The sequence below is a fragment of the Corvus kubaryi genome, unplaced genomic scaffold (assembly GCF_017639235.1).
Source record: "Corvus kubaryi isolate FWS band 111438036 unplaced genomic scaffold, C.kubaryi_AGA036_p1.0 37341, whole genome shotgun sequence".
NCBI classification, from domain to species: Eukaryota; Metazoa; Chordata; class Aves; order Passeriformes; family Corvidae; genus Corvus; species Corvus kubaryi.
Window position 1 is genome coordinate 382,970 of NW_024581112.1, and position 18,783 is coordinate 401,752.

The 18,783-nt window shown below is 38.9% G+C and overlaps 1 protein-coding gene across 14 annotated transcripts in view; it reads left to right on the forward strand.

The window, feature by feature from the left end:
- EMSY (EMSY transcriptional repressor, BRCA2 interacting) overlaps positions 1 to 18,783 on the forward strand; it is a 45,605-nt gene that overhangs the window by 12,318 nt on the left and 14,504 nt on the right. For 9 of the 14 annotated variants that reach the window (XM_042031413.1, XM_042031424.1, XM_042031416.1 and 6 more), the window contains 7 exons: positions 2,957 to 3,216; positions 7,671 to 7,938; positions 9,941 to 10,213; positions 12,326 to 12,475; positions 14,222 to 14,395; positions 16,630 to 16,766; positions 18,247 to 18,420. In XM_042031413.1, the coding sequence (XP_041887347.1) occupies positions 2,957 to 3,216; positions 7,671 to 7,938; positions 9,941 to 10,213; positions 12,326 to 12,475; positions 14,222 to 14,395; positions 16,630 to 16,766; positions 18,247 to 18,420 (1,436 nt within the window). The remainder of the gene's footprint in view (positions 1 to 2,956; positions 3,217 to 7,670; positions 7,939 to 9,940; positions 10,214 to 12,325; positions 12,476 to 14,221; positions 14,396 to 16,629; positions 16,767 to 18,246; positions 18,421 to 18,783) is intronic. The other 5 variants (XM_042031418.1, XM_042031422.1, XM_042031421.1 and 2 more) reach the window with 4 other exon arrangements.

Sequence of the window (18,783 nt, forward strand, 5' to 3'; positions counted from 1 at the left end):
CAGCCCTTAAGCCCCTCTGCCCCCAGCCTGTAGCTCTGTGTGGGGTCGTTGTGACCCAAGGGCAGGACCTGGCACTTGGCTGTTGGGGTCCCTCCCCCTGCCATGGAGCCCTGGGAGAGGGGCCCTGGGGGGGAGACACGGGGTTTCCCTGCCCCTGCTCAGCTTCAATTTAGAAGACTAAAATGGTGGGACGTCCAATACAAAGGAAAAGATTTCACTCTGTTTTAAGGAAACATTTCGAGTAGACTAAGACAATATTTGTCTTTTTTCGTGTTTTGCAAGGTGCCAGCAATCTGCTCTTAGAGAGTTGTAGAGAGCAATAAAGTCCCCCCTCAGCCTCCTGTTCTCCAGGCTGCATAAAAAGGCACATCTGATTCTGTCTTCAGCTGCTTCAGTGGTGTTGTTTCCAAAATTTCCAGGAAGTTTTGAGTCTTTTTTATTCTGTCAATATCACATCCTGCTAGTATATTTTGCAGTGTTGATTTTCATAACTCCAGTTTTGCAGTGTTGGTCTTTAATACTGGTAACCATAGTGAGGCATAGGGGCTGCCTGCCTGATTGCTCAGTGAGCAGGATACCTCTGCGGTTACTACAACAAAACAAAAAAGTTGAAGTGGAACCTTGCAGCCGTCACCCCACGTGATTTCATTGAACACATCCTAAGGAAGGTGCCTCTCCCTAAAGACAAGTTGTTTTTGATCCAGAAGCATGCACAAACCTTCATCGCCCTTTGTGCCACAGATTTTAACTTTGCCATGTACCCACCATCAGTGATAGCAACTGGAAGTGTGGAAGCAGCCATCTGTGGCCTTCAGCTTGATGATGGGGACAGCCTCACAGACCTCCTGGCCAAGATCACAAACACAGATGTGGACTGCCTTAAAGCTTGTCAGGAACAGATCGAGGCAGTGCTCGTGAACAGCCTGCAGCAAGTCCAGCAGCAGCAGAGCAACCCCTCAAAGACAGTGAATGAAGCTGACCAGCAGCCATGACGAACACGCAGGCATGTGATAGGAGAAGTTGTAGCCACGAAAGTCACAGGAACTGTGGAATGGTACAATGTAAAAAACAACTATGGATTTATAACACGAGATGATACAGGGGAAGATCTATTCATCCATAGAACTGCCATTAAAAGGAATAACCCTAAAAATTACCTGCAAAGTGTAGGAGATGGAGAAGTTGTACAGTTTGATATAGTGCAAGGAAAGAAGGGTTTACAAGCAGCAAATGTTACTGGGCCTGGAGGTATTCCAGTCAAAGGCAGCCGTTATGCACAAAATTATAAGCAATATCCATCCCTACAATTTCCCTATCCACAGCCTACTTCCCCCTTTTACCCTATACCCAATATGAACCCCTTCCTAAGTTTACCCTATCCCCAGTTTATTCCTAATCCGTTTTTCACCCCATGGCTTCCCTATACAATTCCATTTCCCTACAACTCCTCTCCGATGCCAAGGGGGGGATGAAAAGGGGGAGGGAAGAAATTAAACCCTCTCCTGCCTCAGTTTCCCCACAAAGCATGCCCAGAGAGTTCTGTCTCCCTTCTGTCAGCCCTAAGATGTTCCACAGAATCTGTTTGGACATTTAAAGACTCAGGAGGGTGGCTTGTTTTGTCTTGAAACTGTTCCTGTTATGTTTATCCAGTTGTTTTCATTCTCCTTTTATTAAAATAAAACGGGTGAGATGTTGGGGTCCCTCCCCCTGCCATGGAGCCCTGGGAGAGGGGCCCTAGGGGGGAGACACGGGGTTTCCCTGCCCCTGGTCAGTCTCATTCCCCATTGGTTGGTTTGTGTTTCCCGGTGTGGCCAAGGACCCTCGGGTCCCGTGACTGCGGAGTTCCTGAGCTGAGCCCCGGCCATGCGGCTGGAGAAATAAACATCCCTGAAACATCTACCACGAATCTGTCCATATATACTTCGCTTTCCACGAGACTCCTGGTTTGATATATGTGTGTTACAGTAATCCCCGCTGTAGCACTTGGCCTTGTTTAACCTCAGCCCACTGATCCATCTTGTCCAGATCCTTCTGTAGAGCCTTCCTGCCTTCAGTGCTACCCAGGAGCTGTAAGAGGTTTGCAAGGTCATTAAACTGTGTCTGTCTGTAATCTAGACCAATTTATGAACCTGTTGCCTACTTTGGCAAGTTTCATTTGGATTTAAGATCCATTAATCATCCTGTTATCCTTTGCTGAACTGAATATTGCAGCAGATTCTTTATGTGTGCAGTATATGATTGTGAGGAAGAAAGAACTCTTTTGAGCCAGGACTTCTTATGTTTTTCATGATTGTGTGTTAGGTGCCATTTTATATCTGTTGCACAAAATACACCAAAGAAGGCAAAAGCTGATAAAGTGAGGATTGACCTTTACAGTTAAACTATATAATAAAAAAAAAAAATTATATCCCAAGATGTTGTATTGAGGTGAAAGGCAGAAGGGTACTGTAAGGATAAACATGACGTGAAAGTAGGTGCAAAGGCTGAAGTCTGAGAAAACTATAGGGGGTTAAACTTTGATAGTCCAGTTGCTGTGAACAAAACCACCACCAAAAAAACCCAAAGTAGTGTAAAGTTTTAAACTGTGTGTGGCATTATCCCAATCCCTTTGTGTGTGTAGTCTCACTAGTCAAACTTCTGGAGACAGAATGAAAATCCTGAACTGGCTCTTACGTTAATCTCTCAAACAGAATGAAGTAACCCAGTAACTGAATAGCTAGGGCTTTTGGGTGATTTGTCTCTGATTCATGGCACTGTGAGTGTGGCCCGTATCAAGGACTAAGATCATCTGAGGTGTGATACAGGTTGGTTGTGACCGTAAGATGTAATTTATCCTTTATTTCTTTTTATCTTACTTGAAAGAGGGTGCAAGACTCAAAAAGGGTGTAGTGTTTCAGAAAGCGCTGAGATCTGCAGACAGGGGAAACATAGTTTAGAGAAAGTGTTTCTTTTCCAGGTGTCAGCTGCTCAGATGATGATGAAAAACCCCGCAAAAGACGGCGAACGAATTCTTCTAGTTCTTCCCCTGTTCTTCTGAAAGAAGTCCCGAAGGCAGTGACTCCTGTCACTAAAACTATCACAGTGCCTGTAAGTGGCAGCCCCAAAATGAGTAATATAATGCAGAGCATTGCCAACTCCTTACCACCACACATGTCGCCTGTGAAAATAACCTTCACTAAGCCCTCAACACAGACAACAAACACCACAACACAGAAGGTATGTGGGGGAAGCTGCCAAATGTTACTTTATTCTGGTTTTATCAATGAATAAGATGTGATGTTTGACTCTTCCTTTCTATGGTCTCACTAGCTGTTTTTTAAGGATTGATCTTGGGATAAGGTAATCCCTCTTTAAAACGAAGAAAGGGAAAACCAAACTCTTGTATGAATTTAGTTCACCTGTGTGTGAAAGGACCTGGATTGACAGCCGTGGAGACTGAAGCCCTCTTTTTATCCACAGAACAGGTACAGCACAGGCAGCGGGAGTGCAAGCTTCCCCCAGACTGCCCCACCAATGTGCCTCAACCCTGACCTGAAGGGACCACTTCTAGGGATGAGAGGGGATTCAGTCTCCATGCTCATTCAATTCTTGGCCTGTCTGGTGAGACTGCCAACAAGGTTACCAGTTAGTACCATTTGTGGTGTTGGGTTTTGTGATATGGACACTAGTCCACTGAGAACTGGATCACATAGGCCACTGAACAGTCTTCAGATGGTAACAACTATTGGTCAAAGGTAATCTTTCTTATTTCTATTTTCCTTATTTATAATTATTCTTTGCAGTAGTAGAATTCCAGGAGAGATGGCATGGGCTTTCCCTTGCCAAGCCTTTTATCTAGAGACTAGTTTTTTGGGGTCTATAACGTGTATTCTTGGAGCTGGTCAAAGTCCGGGGGGCTTTATTTTCTTTTCAGTACTAGTGTGCCATTTCTCATTCTACATTAACAGTGTTACAGTGGTCAAAATCAGTCATTATTTCAGCTGATTGTGCCTAGCTTTCACCACAATGCAGTGTGCAGAAAAGGCTTTCCTTGTTTAAATTTTGGATTGGATTTAGATTTTTAAGTGCCTAATCTATGGCATGACTATATTCCCATTCATTAGGAGGCAATTCAGTTGTGTCTATTTTTCTGTTCTTAAGATGTAAAAACAAAGATGAATGGTTCAGACCAAGTTCATTCTTGGTACAGTTATTAGTTACAGCAGACTTCAGGGAGAGTTAGTGTCTCTGTGGAATTAATTTCGCCTCGATACCAACAGACTTACAGTAGGCTGGCCACTAACAAGCATTTTTTTCCAACTGTGAGAGTTTGACTATTGAGCTCAAACCTTTGCATCGTATTTTTTCTACTAGTCTTCTTAATTGCTTTATGCCTCTTTTTGGATTAGCAGAGTTCCTCTGTCCTGATTTTTGGAAACTTTAAAACCGAGTAAGATTAACTGAAGTAATGTGCAATAAAGATCTTGCTTTCTGACCTCTTCCCACTCCAGGGAAGATGCTTTCATTTGATTCACTGTTCTTTAACAGTGTCCTTAATCAAATTTCATCTCTGAATACATGAGTGGATAAGAGAAATCCATGAGTGAGCATAAACTCACAAATTAAATGTTCTGCATTCAGTGCAGCAAATCCACAGCTACTACAGGGCTTAACCTATCCATCTTATTGCACATTAGGGTTCTAATTTGTGCAGGAAGAAATTTTTGCTTCAAACGTGTAGGGTTGTATTAAGTATGGTGTTATATATCATGGAAATTAAAGACAGTGTACTAAGTCTCCAAAAGAGTGGACTGTTGATAGGACCTTTCCTGCAGTTGAGCCTCTGCATTTGTTCTGACATCGAAATTTTAGGGTTTACTTTGCATTCTATTATTTGTCTTACTAATCTGCAGTGACAGGAAAATCAGTGCTTGTTTTGTTAGGCAGCCAGAGTAGCATTTGTATCTGAACTTGTCACACTGCCCTCTTTTGTTGGATTTAGATATGCCAAAATATATAACTGGATGATTTTGGTGGGAGAAATCCCCTTTAGTAGTTTTAATTTAAATGTCAGTCTTGTTCATTCATATCCAACAGCACATTTCTGATTTGAGTGTAAGTTGTTATATGTGAATGAAATTCTGTGTTTCTGCATGCCAGCTCTTTGAATCGTTTTGACATTTCAGTGGGTTGGAGGAAGATGTGTTGTAACAACTAATAATGTCACAGCTCCAGTTTCTGGATTCTCTTGTAATAAAGTCACTTGTCTAGGACACAGAAGGAATCTAGCTAGTGAAGTTTCCGGCAGTTACAATACCTTTATTTTTTCAGGGACTAAATTTGGCATCTCTCAAAATAGAGCTGGCAGGACTAATTTCAGTACATGTTGGGAATTAGATTTTACTGTAACAAAAGCAACAACAACAAAATTACCACCTTGATTTGTGTGTGTGTGTATGTTTAAAGTTAGGCAGTTTCTCTGCTGTAGAACATGGGATGCAGTTTTGGTACCCAAGATGAAATTATTTGGATCATTTCAACGTACATGAGAAAACAGTACTTCAGAAATAAAGTGGTTGTGATTTGAACTTTAATTTTTAAATTTTTACCTGAATTTTATGTTTTCTGGATATACTTCATACATGAAGATTACTGAACTTTGCTCTGCTCTTTTAATTTTGAAAGATGAGATAGAATAGATAGACCCAAACCTGCTTAGTCACAGTATAGCAGTCACTGTTGAACTGTAATGCTTTACAGGCTTTATTCCTTCCTTAATTAAATAAAGTGTTTTTAAGTGATAATCTTGGACTTAAGGAAATGCAGTGGTCTGCAGGAGTTGCAGTTATGTTCAAATTCATTCTACGTATCTGTACTTAGTTGTGATGCTGAACTTGCCCTGTTGTAGTAGGGTTTATATTCACACTAACCTGTAATATGCCTATTTTAACTGCAAGTTGTCCTTTGACTGTATTCCTAAATTAGTTACCCTGGGTGGAATGGAGCTGACCCTAACTTCAGACAGTTGGGAAGTATTCCAAGTGTTAGCTGACAGTTTAAGAAACAAAATAAAACTCCAGGGGCGTATCATAGAATCTTTTCACTTCCAATTCTCACACTAGAACAAGCTGTGTCATGTTCAGCTCATCTGCGTGTTTGTAGCCTAAGAGCAATTTGAGAAAGGTGTTTTGATTAAATCAAGGTTAGGCAGAATGTAGAAATAAGACTGATGCAGAGAAAATGTTCTCACTGGAGAATGCAATCAAAAAAGCAGCAGAATGTGGAAACCTTGTCCTTCAGACACTGATTAGTTGTGGTCAACCTGCTACAGCTTGTGGGGGTAGTAAAGTTTTGATTTTCCTCAGATCAAGGTATTAAAGGTTTATCTAAGCAGTAGAGACCATCAAACTAAGAACTGAGGCAAAAGGAGAAGCAGAACCAGCCATGGTGGTGAAATTTGCTTTTTTAATAATGCTTTTATTCCATCCATGTGGCTGTTTCCCTTTTTTTTTTTTTTTTTTTCCATTTTTCTTTAAGCAAATTATAAACTCGTAATCTCTTGCTGCTTGATCTGTCGCTTAAGTCTATTTCTGGTGCCATTACTGTATTATTTCTTTATCAGGCAAGGTTTCAGTAGTGCTTGGCTAGCTGTGTAAGACTTTGTGTGTGAGCTGACACAGGTTTCCTTTGCCCATTTTGTACCTTACTTTTCTATCAGCTTTTGTTACATTGAATCATTAATAAGCTTAAATTTTCAAGGTTTTAATAAACAAAATTTTTGTTGGGACAATAGCATTATTAAAATAATTTCTCAATATTCTTGCTTGATAAACTGAAAATGTTGTACTTTTGTGCTTCTTTTTCTATTTTAACTGTGTAAGTACAAGAAGCGACATAGAAGTTGAATAAAAGGAATTTCTTTATGTAAACAGTCCCCATTTTTGCTACTCAATAAGTGCTTAGTTTTCTAGGTCAGTTGCATAACGACAGACTTCTTCCAATGCTGTCATGAATTCTGTGTTTTTCTATGTCAGATCAGATTCATGGAGTTGTAATTGTAACTCGCACAGGGGTGATGTTTATTCTCTTCAGAGAAAGCATTTTCAGACAAATCAGAAAGAATTTCTTGTTATTAAGAGCACTAAATAAAGCAGAAATTGCTTCAAACCTAAACCATTTTTCTCTCACTGATGAAATATTGCATACAACCTGGTAGATCATTTCCCATTACTGACTCAGCAAGTGCTTGTTAATTGTTGAAAAAAATCATCTATTTTCTCTCATTTGCTGTTTCTTGATACTTTCATGGGGTTTGGGAGAGTGGCACTTAAAACTTGCTGGAAATCCATTCAGTTTCTCTTAAAATAGGTTTCAAGCTTCCTGGCCCAGTTTAATGAAGTCAAGTTCATTCCTGTCTGTTTGCCTTCAAACATGAGATAAAATTCTACTTTAATTGGATAGTAATTGTTTTCCTTAAAAACTCTGCCCAATTTTAAGGAAACATTAATCACCACTTCCTCAAAATAATTGAAATTTTTTCTTGCAAGCAAATGTGATTGACAGTCTTACAAGCTCTTAATAAACATGTATCCCTAAACCTAAATACACAAACAGACATGTTACTGAAATTCTATGCTTCTAAATAGATGCAAAGAACAAATGAATTTCTTCTTGTTTTTTTCTTTTTTCAGGTCATAATAGTAACCACCTCTCCAAGCTCAACTTTTGTACCCAACATCCTTTCCAAGTCCCACAACTACGCAGCAGTTACAAAACTTGTTCCAACATCAGTCATTGCCTCAACTACTCAAAAGCAGCCCGTGGTTATCACTGCTTCCCAGTCGTCTGTGGGCAGCAGCAGCAGCAGCTGCTCCACTCCTTCCTGCACTGCAAATACTATTGCTGTGACTGCTGTAGTGTCATCTACACCATCAGTGGTTATGTCAACAGTAGCACAAGGTATGGCAATTCTCTTATAAAGGCTCTTTCACTGAGGAATTGGACTTTGCATTGAGAATAGCATTGGGGAGATGCACTTTTTGTTTACATATGATGAGTAAAGCACAGGACATGTGAAAGAAATGTGCTTATGAAACTAATCCAAGAGTCTCCACAAAAGTTCTTGTTGAACTCTCTTCCTCTTTACTTCAACAGTTAATGTGCAGATCCTCTTTTTTTAGGAGGAGGTGAGGTGAGGTGGCGTGACTTAGCTCTAAAGCAATATAACCTCAAAATGATTGGCTTTAAGACCTTCTCCTGTTGCATAGAAAAATGTATATTTCCAATATTTGAAGGTTATTGCATCTCTAAAAGCCTGATTTACAAAGACATGCAAAGTTAACATCAAATAAGTACAACTTATTAACATGCCCAGATGACAATTCTGAAAGGTAGAGAAGTGTTTACAACTTTTTATCAGTGTATTTTATCAGCATGTCAGTTTTAAAGTCCTTTATAATTAAGACCTGAGTGGGCCTGATTAAAATTCCTAGGTTTCTGATTTCAAATTCCAGCTGTGTATGCTAGCTTGACTGTTTCAGCTTCACAGCCACCAGCTAGCGTTTGAAAGGGAAGCTGTGAATGAATGAATGAATGAACTTTAGTGAGCAGCACTTGAAAGAAAAACTGCCTGACAGTGACAAGTGTCACAATTTTTCCTGGTCTGTATTTTCCATTCTTGTTCCATTCCACAAAATATTGGGTAGGTGTATCAAGGCTGAGGAGGCATTTTCCTTCCCTATTGCTTGTATTAATATGATCAGATATTAATCTATGGAGAAGAAGGGCTCACAGCAGGCTTTAATATTTTTTGAACCGTTGATTTTTAGTTGGGTTTGATCATGGAAGAGACTTTAATTCTAAAGTACATAGGTGGAGTATCTCTCTAAAAGGTTTTTTTTTCCAAGGCTGTCAGTGTCATTGCAGAAGATGCTGGTGAAAAGTTTTGTGACATGAACTGATAATCTCTTCAAATGTAGAGTTGAACTCATGAATGAAAGGAGCTGCCCAAGGAAATGGTGTAACCATCTTAAATGATGCAGTGAGGTTGCTTATTTAGATTGCCAGAATTGTACCTTTACTGTAATTTCTGTCATTATCACTGCCATCTGTTTCTGGTTTTCACTACAACTGGGATTTAGTTAAAAATTGCCTTCATAAGATACGGACTTTGTCTGTCTTGGTGCTTACAGATGTGTAGTTTAGAATTATATACAAAGCCAAATTTGTTGTAAATATTTTGACAGCTATGTAGGGGAATGACAGAAATAAATAATAATATTTATTTGGGAACTTTGTATTTCCATCTTACTGTAAACTTCTTTTAATCACTTTTACTTTTAAGACCACCTAACCCAACAGCACAAAACAGGTGTCACACAGTTTTATAATTTACATAACATTACTTGATTTTTTTTTAATGCCAACCAACTCTTTTACTAACAGCTACTCCCTTCCAGTGTTGATGGGTTTGATATTTGACATCCTCCTATTGCCAACTTTTCGTCATTGTGATTTTAGAATCATTGAATCACAGAATGGTTTGAGTTGGAAGGGACCTTTAAGATCTAGTTCCTGCCCCCCTGCCAGGGGCAGGAACACCTTCCACTAAACTATGTTGTTATAAATACATATTTAAAATATTTTCACTATAGGTATTTTGCTGTCTTGAAGCTTAAAGACAAGACTTTGAAAATATTATTGAATTATTTGTATTACAAAAGGTGGGGAAGTAGACTGGGTTTGTGGTCTTTCCATTAGCTGCTGTTCTGCTGCCACATTGAAATTCTGTATAAGGCTCCATTGCCTCCTATGCACTTCTGCTACATGGGAACTTTATTTCCTCACATCTGTCAATGCATTTTTCAGTAGTAAAGATGGTTGAAATGCAAAATTATTTTAGAAATTATAGTATTTTTCTCTCATTGCACTGTTCAGTCTTAAACAATTTACTCTTTCACAGGTGTGTCTACATCAGCAATTAAAGTTGCCTCTACCAGACTACCTTCCCCAAAAGGTTTGGTTGGGAATCCAACTCAGATCTTAGCACAGTTTCCCAAACAGCATCAGCAGTCTCCCAAACAGCAGCTGCACCAAGTCCAACAGGCCCAACAGCAGCAGCAGCAGCAACCACAGCAGCAGCAGCTGGTGCCATGTTCTGTAGCCCAGCAGCAGCCACAGCAGTCTCAGCTGCCAGCTGGCATCAAGCCCACCATTCAGATCAAACAGGAATCAGGTAGTTGGAGTTTTTCTTGGGTCACATTGGTGAGGTCTGACTGTAACTCAGGAAAGTAGGGCAGAATTCTGTCCCAAAATGTGCATGGGGGAGTGGTCATGAAGGCATGATTTCTTGAGTACAGGATTTGGCTTTAAACATGAATATAAGTAGATAGTGAAGGATGTTTTAATGTTTTCAAGTAACAGTAATTAAAGAATTTGGTTGTTTCACTTTTCTTGTTTTGTTCTGGTATTACAGACCTTGCTCTAGGTATATATGTTTTATCTTAGAGGTTGAGAGGTATGTAAATAACTGCAAAAGTAATGTGATTGGCAACCTGAAACACACCGGTTTTCTGAAGATCCCAGAATTGTTCAACTGTATCATCTGGAAAAAGAAGTTACTCCATGTTTTAATTATTTTCTTTGGTCCAGAAATCAAAACATACTTTTGAGGTACATGTCAAAACAAATACAGTTAGATCTGGAAGTTGGACTGGATTCTTTTTGTAACATTGATTAATTCAGCTGACTTTGGGCAAGTCATGTAATTGTTCTTTCTTGGCTTTTCTCTGCTGTAGCACACAGTTCTTATCTCAGCAAGAAGTAGTAAGAAATAAAGCTTGCAAAGTTATCCAGTTCTCAAAGATGTGCTATAAAAGTGCAAAGTATAATAGTACTTTTATGTATATTAATATAAAATTAGTATTTTAATCCTGTCAGTAAAATTATTATTTTATATCGTACTATTTAGATCAAGGAATTAAAGTAGACCATGGAATGAAAAAATAAACAGCCCTACTCCTGTCCTTTGATAAAACTACCTTTTGGATTATAGGATCACTGCTTAAGAAAAGTAATAGCTACTAATTAAGATGTAAAAAAGGCTTCCAGCCACTGAACAGTATCAATATGAGCTTCATTTCATTGTCTTCTACAATGGATTTAGGCTCAATGTGCTTTTTAGTTAAAAGTTTCTTTGGAAATACCATCTGATACCAATTCTTTCTGGAAGATGTGAATCAGTTTTCATGGTGACTTTTCATCCAGTGTCTGGATGATGCAGAGACTTCAATTTCTCTTTCAGTTTGGAGCTAACTTGCTCGGTACTGCTTTTATATTCAGTGTAGAGAGAAGAAAACTTCTCTGGAGGATGTTCCACATCTCAAGTGGACAAAATTTTTCACCTAGAAATACTTGTGTACAAATTAGGTGCTTCACTTAGATGGGATTCATCCAGGCTGTGTGTTCCATGGCATTTGGCCACCACAATGCAGTGCATTTACCTCATGGAACAGATAATATCTGTTGCGTATCTCCTGGATGCACATCTCCTGGATCTCCTTTTGAACAGATGTTGGGAATCTGCTGGTTTGCAACTGAGAAGTGAATCTCACAGAGGTCCCATTCCCCAACACAAAATGGAGAGAGAGGGAGCAGAATCCTGGCAGTACTAAGGTGCCCTCATCCTTCATTCTTGCTGATTCTTTTCATAGCTTAAGCCAAATTTCTTTGTGGCTTTAAGATAACCAGTAAATCAAGGGGAAAGAGAGCAGTTTACTTAAAGTAACCTTCCCTAGCCAGTGTCACAGTTGCTTCCTTACAGTCACTAATACTCCTTGTGCAGAAATGTTTTAAATTTATTCAGGGTGATGAAATTTGTCTAGGCTAATTAAGACACATTAGGATTTACAGACTGAATTGATGAAGAATTACTTTGCTTCTGGATGGTTCATGGTGTATGAACCAATTCAGTCTTGATTGTAACCTGTTGCCTCCTGGGAAACATTATGGTTTCTTGTATCATGGACCAGGAAAAGTTAAAAATGACATCAACAAATCAGTGATGGAATGGACAGTGGAAATAGCTAGGAATTTAAACAGGCACATGAAAGGCAAAGATGATGACTTTCTTGGTATTTGCAAAACAAACAAAAAACCCAACCAAAACTAAGAGAAAAAAAAAAAAACAAAGTCAAAAATTAAATCATTTTTTTCATGATCAAGAATACATGGGCTCAGAATTGAAGCCTTGTGGAGCTACTTGCCCACTAGGCCTTGGTCTGAGAAAGCATTTCAGAAGGTAACTTATCGTGCCTGTATTTTAACAGTGACCTTTCTCCTTTCCTAGGTGTTAAAATAATCACTCAACAGGTGCAGCCCAGTAAAATCCTTCCCAAACCAGTTACAGCGACCTTGCCCAGCAGTAGCAATTCACCCATTATGGTGGTTAGCAGTAATGGGACTATCATGACAACTAAACTGGTCACTACTCCCACTGGTAAGTTACGCCTCTGAGAAGGGAAGGGAGGGTAAACCCAGACATACAGGTGATCAAACATGGTTTCTTAGGGTTAATAAAAAAGCACTTATCTCTTTCGAACAGTGGGCACAATGGCACATTCACAATCCTGTTACTTATTATAGATCAGGATTTTTGCACTGCGTGCTCTTCTGTTCCTCCGTTTGAATTGTTTCACAAAAATATCATTGTTCTTTCCCCACTGGGTTTATTTAAAGGAAGTTTGCTTGCAACCTATACAGATACTTTGCACTTCTGTAGCACCTTATATTACATGATTTTTACTGATTTAACTCAAGCAGACAGGTCAGCACCATTCCTATTTTGCATAGATGGACTTCAGAAGACATGTGACTTGCTCATAGTCCTGCAGTGAATTTATAAAAAGACCAGTAAATTGAAATTTAAGCTCCCAGTGTTTTTCTGGGCATCTAATTGTATTTGTGTTTGTAATAGATAATAATGCAGACTGTTCAGATTATAAACTTGGATGAGGAAAACTTAAAAGGTAGCTTTATCATGGTTTTCAGAAAACTCTTTATTTCCTGATTTTTTTTTTTTTAGGATGGGCTGGGAATATTAGAACCATAAAATTGTTACTGTTGGAAAAGCCTTTGTGAGATCATCAAGTCTGACTGTTAACCCAGCACCACCATGTTCACCACTAAAAACCTTGTCCAAGTGCCACATCCATACAGCTTTTGAATGCTTCCAGGGATGGTGATTCCACCACTTTCCCGGGCAGCTTGTTTCAATGCCTGACCACCTTTCCCATGAGCAATTTTTTCATAATATCCTACCTGAACCTCCCCTGGCACAATTTGAGGCCATCTCCTCGTCCTTAGCATAAACTAATGGTAAAATGGTAAATATTCTGTTTATAACTTTTAAAGTACTCCACAGATAAATTCTTGAGTACATGAAAAAAACCCAGAAGTTTTGCAGTTCATTTAGTTGGTAAAATCTGTATTGTGTTCTCTTGGATGTGAACGCACCTTTCTGGACAAAACAAGCTGCTTTGCTCTGTGATCTTTAGCAGTTAAGGGCACTAGCGGCAGCAGTACAAGCAGAATGGAATTCCAGTGTTTGTGTAGCTGTTACTATTTTTGAGCAATTTTCTTTTGTGGACTCAGTTCTCTTTCCATCCAGAAAAGGACTACTTCTGAAAAAACAGCGTTTATACTATGTTTAGAGGTTTCTTTTGTGCCAGTGTATGCTAAGTCCATAAAATTGCATCATCATTGTAAATTATATTTTTCTCTAAGGGTGTTATTTAGACCAGTCATTAGTGGTTCTCTTTATAAACAATCGGTCATATAGGAGAAGTGTCATTTATGAGAGGAAGGGATGAGTTCTGGTTGTGTCATCAGATGGCTGACTCTGGGGCATCTAAGGGAGCAAGAGGCAAACCTACAGGCAGAATCTGCACATCTATTGAAAATTACGATCTTATGCACAAGGACATTAATTAAAATAAGGCAGTCATGGAACATTTGTTAAAATACTCAGAAGACTGTTATATTAATTTAAATTTTGTATATACTTGAATATTGCTCTGTGGATTTAGAAATTACTAGAAAAATTGTAAAGGGTGGTAATAGATTGCAGTGTGGGATATCTTTGAATAAATCTGTCACTTTATTCCTAAACTAACATATTTTCTCACAAATATTAGTAGAGGATTGTGTTGTAACAGTGAACTTTTTTTTTCTCTCTTTAAAACAGGAACTCAAGCAACATATACACGGCCAACAGTGAGTCCTTCTCTGGGGGCTCGGATGGCTGGAACTCCAGGGGCTGCTACTTACGTGAAAACTACAAGTGGTAGCATCATTACCGTAGTACCAAAATCACTGGCTACTCTAGGAGGGAAGATCATCAGCAGTAATATTGTTTCTGGTAGGCATATGAGTACTTTGATGTTAAGACTTCTATTTTAAAAGTAACTTTGGGCTTTCTTTAATTGTTCAGGGCTTTTCTGTGTGTTACATGCTCAAATAGTTATTAGGACCTTTATTGGAAAATTCAGAAGAAAAATAGCTGAGCATGAAGAAGAAGATAGTAGAAGTTTGAAGGTGAAGTGTTCTTAAGGATTGTGGTAGTTCTTGTGTTTAAGAAGGAAACAGCAAATGTGAAGGAAAACTGCGAGGAAGGAGAAATGTGAGGTGGGGAACTAGTACATTGTATGGAGGGCAGAAAGATTAGAAAACACTATTGGCCCCTGTTTTAAAGCATTTTATAATCCCAATGCTGCCCTTCTCTGTTCCACTGCATGTCCAAGGAACCAGAATAAAAATGGCCTGTATATGTTAGATTCAGCTATGCAGTCTCCACCTTACTTTGATATTTTATCATTGGCAGCCTGTCTTTCCTTTAGCCCGTGTTCTGCCTTAAGCTTTCCCTCCCAGCTTTATGCAGACCCTGCTGCTCATCTTTGTTAGTCTGCTGACCAGCCCTCATTCTCCCTGCTGGTTTTGTACTGGTACAGGTTGCCCAGGGCAGCTGTGGCTGCCCCACCCCCAGAGGTGTTCAAGGCCAGGTTGGATGGTGCTTGGAGCAACCAGATCTAGTGGAAGGTGTCCCAGCCCTTGACAGGGAGTGGAACTGGCTGAGCTTCAAGGTCCCTTCCAACCCAAAATATTCAGTGGTTCTATCATCTCTAAAGATAGAGTCTCTTTAGGACCGGGACCAAGCACACTTACCACTAACAATTTCTTAGTATATGTTTGGGACTTAGACTTTGTTTAGCAAAGACCTGATGTGGCACCAGCCAGCTCCAGTCACCTGAAGGTGCTGCACAAGCTATCAAGTAAATGTACTCTTGGGCTGTAATCTAGTAGAGCAGTTTTTGATTTCTACAAAATTATATTTAGTGATGATACAGCATCTTCTTTGGCAATAAGTAACTTTTTTTAGCCTGTTGTGGGTATGATGAATTGTTAAGACAATTTTTAGGTCTTCTAATGAATTATACACAGGTGGAAGTATTCTTCTGAGCAGCAGCTAATGTGGAGAAACCTGTGGGTGATCCTGACGAGGATAATAATGATTGTCCTGAAAGAACACAAGTTTGGAAAGCATGCCTGCTTTTTTCTTTTTGTTTGCTTAATTGTTTTTGCTAAGGGAGCAGTCTTTAGATGCCTCTGAAGTCAGTAGGATTAAATAAATCATAATCCTGTCTCAGCATGTCTTCCCTTTCCTAGAATTAGTAGAAATTTTAATCTGAAATACTTTGCGAAGTATCTACAGGTATGACTGATGGGTAGAAAGTAGTAAAGGAAATCTTTGGGTTTGCAGCTCTGTTGTGACTGAATGGTGCTTTCCTCTGGAGAAAGGAGAAATCGTTGATAAAAAGCTGTCTGAGTAGCTACTGCAGTGGCAGTCTGATAGCATTGATGACTGATTCCAGTGTATGTAACTTCTGTATACTGTGGAAGGCTGACCAGAATTAACTGTCACTGCAGGTAATTAAAAACCTGATACAGGGAATGGAACTAATTAAACACCAACATAGGAACAGAAATAGCCAAGACAGCTCTTCAGAAACAAAAAAAGCACCCCACACTTCTAAACTTAACTTTTGTGGACTGGTTGTGAAACAATAGCATGTTTTTCTTTTTTCCTTCTTTAAATCCACTACTCATCACTTACATTAGAACAGAAAGAGCTGGTGTTTCTCTTGACTGGAGATACATCCTTGGTACGTAGATTCTTCTACAGAGGTCATCCATAGAAGAGATTGTCTGTGCAAATCGGATCTTGAGTTTAGTATTAGTTATGTGCTTACCCCAGCCTAACTCCAGCCTTTGAAAAGTTCTACATGTTTGCCTGAGAAAGCTGTGTTAGTCTGCTTTGTAACTTGTGAGAAGGGGTTGCCTGTCCTAATACAGAATATATTATGTTCCCCTAGGCACACCTGTTTTTACTGTACGTGAAAGATTTGTCGAGTTGGCATCTAGTCATTCCATGTTGATTTAGGTGACATAAATTCCGATTCCAGATGCTGCTGGTTTCTTGATGTGCTGTCAGATTTAAATATAATTATTCCTCTATAGCTCACCAACTTCTATGGTGAAAGGAAATACATAAAATGTGATAAACTGCACATTATTTCTTTTCCAACAAAAATTTAGGAACTACAACCAAAATCACTACAATTCCAATGACATCGAAACCCAATGTGATTGTTGTGCAAAAAACTACTGGAAAAGGAACTACAATTCAAGGGCTTCCAGGCAAAAATGTTGTCACAACACTGTTGAATGCTGGGGTAAGTAATCATTTCAAGTCTCAAATGAAGAGCCAAGTGGCAAGCATTCATTCTGCTAAAGGCTTGATTAAAAGCAAACTGTGCATGAGCTCCTTAACAGATCCAGCATGCCTTAATGTCAGGGATGTTTGAAAAGTGACTGTGGTTTGCAGAATATAATTCCATGCTTAAAGCAAACTGGGGATGTTTTTTCAAAGTTAAAGGAAAATAGAAACTTTTGAATGTGCTTTTTTCCCATGGATAATGATTTTGTATTCCTGAAGCAATTAAGGAGATGAAAATAACTAGAATCTTAACCTGTTTGCTCCAGTGAGAACCAGGGTCCTGTGTTAATAACTTGCGTCTCCAACCATTTGTCTTTTGGGTATAAAGGGCAGAAATAAACTCTGTTTTCACAGTAGGGGAACCACTTTAAATTTATGTGGTGTGTAACATTGTGACATCCTGTGCCCTGACTATTGTATAGTGGTGAATTTTTTTTTTTTTATAACCTGAGGTATACCTAAGAATAAAATCAAGTTTCCAGCATCAGCTGAGCTTACCTGTAAGTACTAGTAAATAAAAATGATCAATGTTCCTAGATAAAACTGTGAGATTTAATGTCACAGTCCTGTAAAATTTAAAAGGCTGCTTGAGTAGCAGAACCACCGAGGGGGGTTTTAAAATCTTTTATGATTTTTGTTTTAGGTCTTGAACTTTCCTAGTTTTAGAATTAAAGGTGTATTTGCAGACAAGTGGAAATCTTATGATGTTACACAATAGTAGCTACCAGAATGGGATGGTATTTTTGAAACAAGTGTGCTTTGGGGGCTTTCCAGCTATTTCATGGATGTTGGTAGGAACTGGCTACTAATGTTGTTACTCACTTGGTTTGTTACTGTGCAGAGCTTAAAAAAACATGCTCAATGCCTTTGCTCTTCTTAAGCTATCGGGAGTCTAGTCATCTGTAAACACTATTCCACAGTCAAATGATTCCTGTGAAACAGCTGCGAATCTGCATTTTTTGTTGAAGTGAACTTTTAGTTTAAAAGAAGTCCATACATAATTAATGTATTGGTCCTGAAGACAATATGAAAATCTATATTTAAATAATTTCTTTTTAGAATCTCAGTTCAAGTTTTGTAGATGTCTTGCCAAAGTTAGTGTTAATAGAAATTGGTGGTCTTAAAAAACATTTGTGAAGGATTTGGACAAAGTTCCAGTTTGAAAAACTTCATGTCTTTTAGTTTCTTCTTTTTATTCACCCCTTCAGAGCTGCTCAAAAGGTAAGGTAATGGAAAGTGGATTTTGGTAGCTTTTTTCATTCACAACCATAGGTTCTTTTGTTCTTGGTCTTCTAATGTATTTTGTATCCAATAAACGTAGTTGTAGCGGGAGATTTATTTCATGGTACACACACATATAACTGTATTTTTTTAGAGAATTGGGTCTCACTGAACAATTTCATTAAGTTAACCTGTAAACTTTGACTTCTCTACAGGGGGAGAAAACTATTCAGGCAGTGCCAGCAGGAGCAAAACCTGCTATCATCACTGCCACAAGACCCATCACAAAAATGATTGTTACACAGCCAAAAGGAATAGGGTCCACGGTCCAGCCAGCCACCAAAATCATCCCAACTAAAATTGTTTATGGTCAGCAAGGGAAAACACAGGTACAGTGAGGACCCCTTTCTGTCTTGGAATGTACCCCTAAATTTTAATGGGAAGTAAATAATTTTTCAATGTATTTCCTCATTTGTTCCAGGTTTAGTATATATCTGTGGGGAATGAGACTTAGTGTAATGAGGTGGCCTCAATTCTGATTTCTCAAGCACAGTATTTGCACTTGTTAGCTTTTTCTGGAGGCCTAGAGCAAGCCAAAAGGATTTATTAAGCCTTTTCTGTAGCTGAAACTGTCTGGCCATGGCTCCAGATACTTGTTTACATCTTACAGCTAATGGTTAGACCATGAGAAATAAAGATGCAGAGTCTGGACATAGGTCATCCATCACATCTGAGGTTTTACTGAAGTTTAT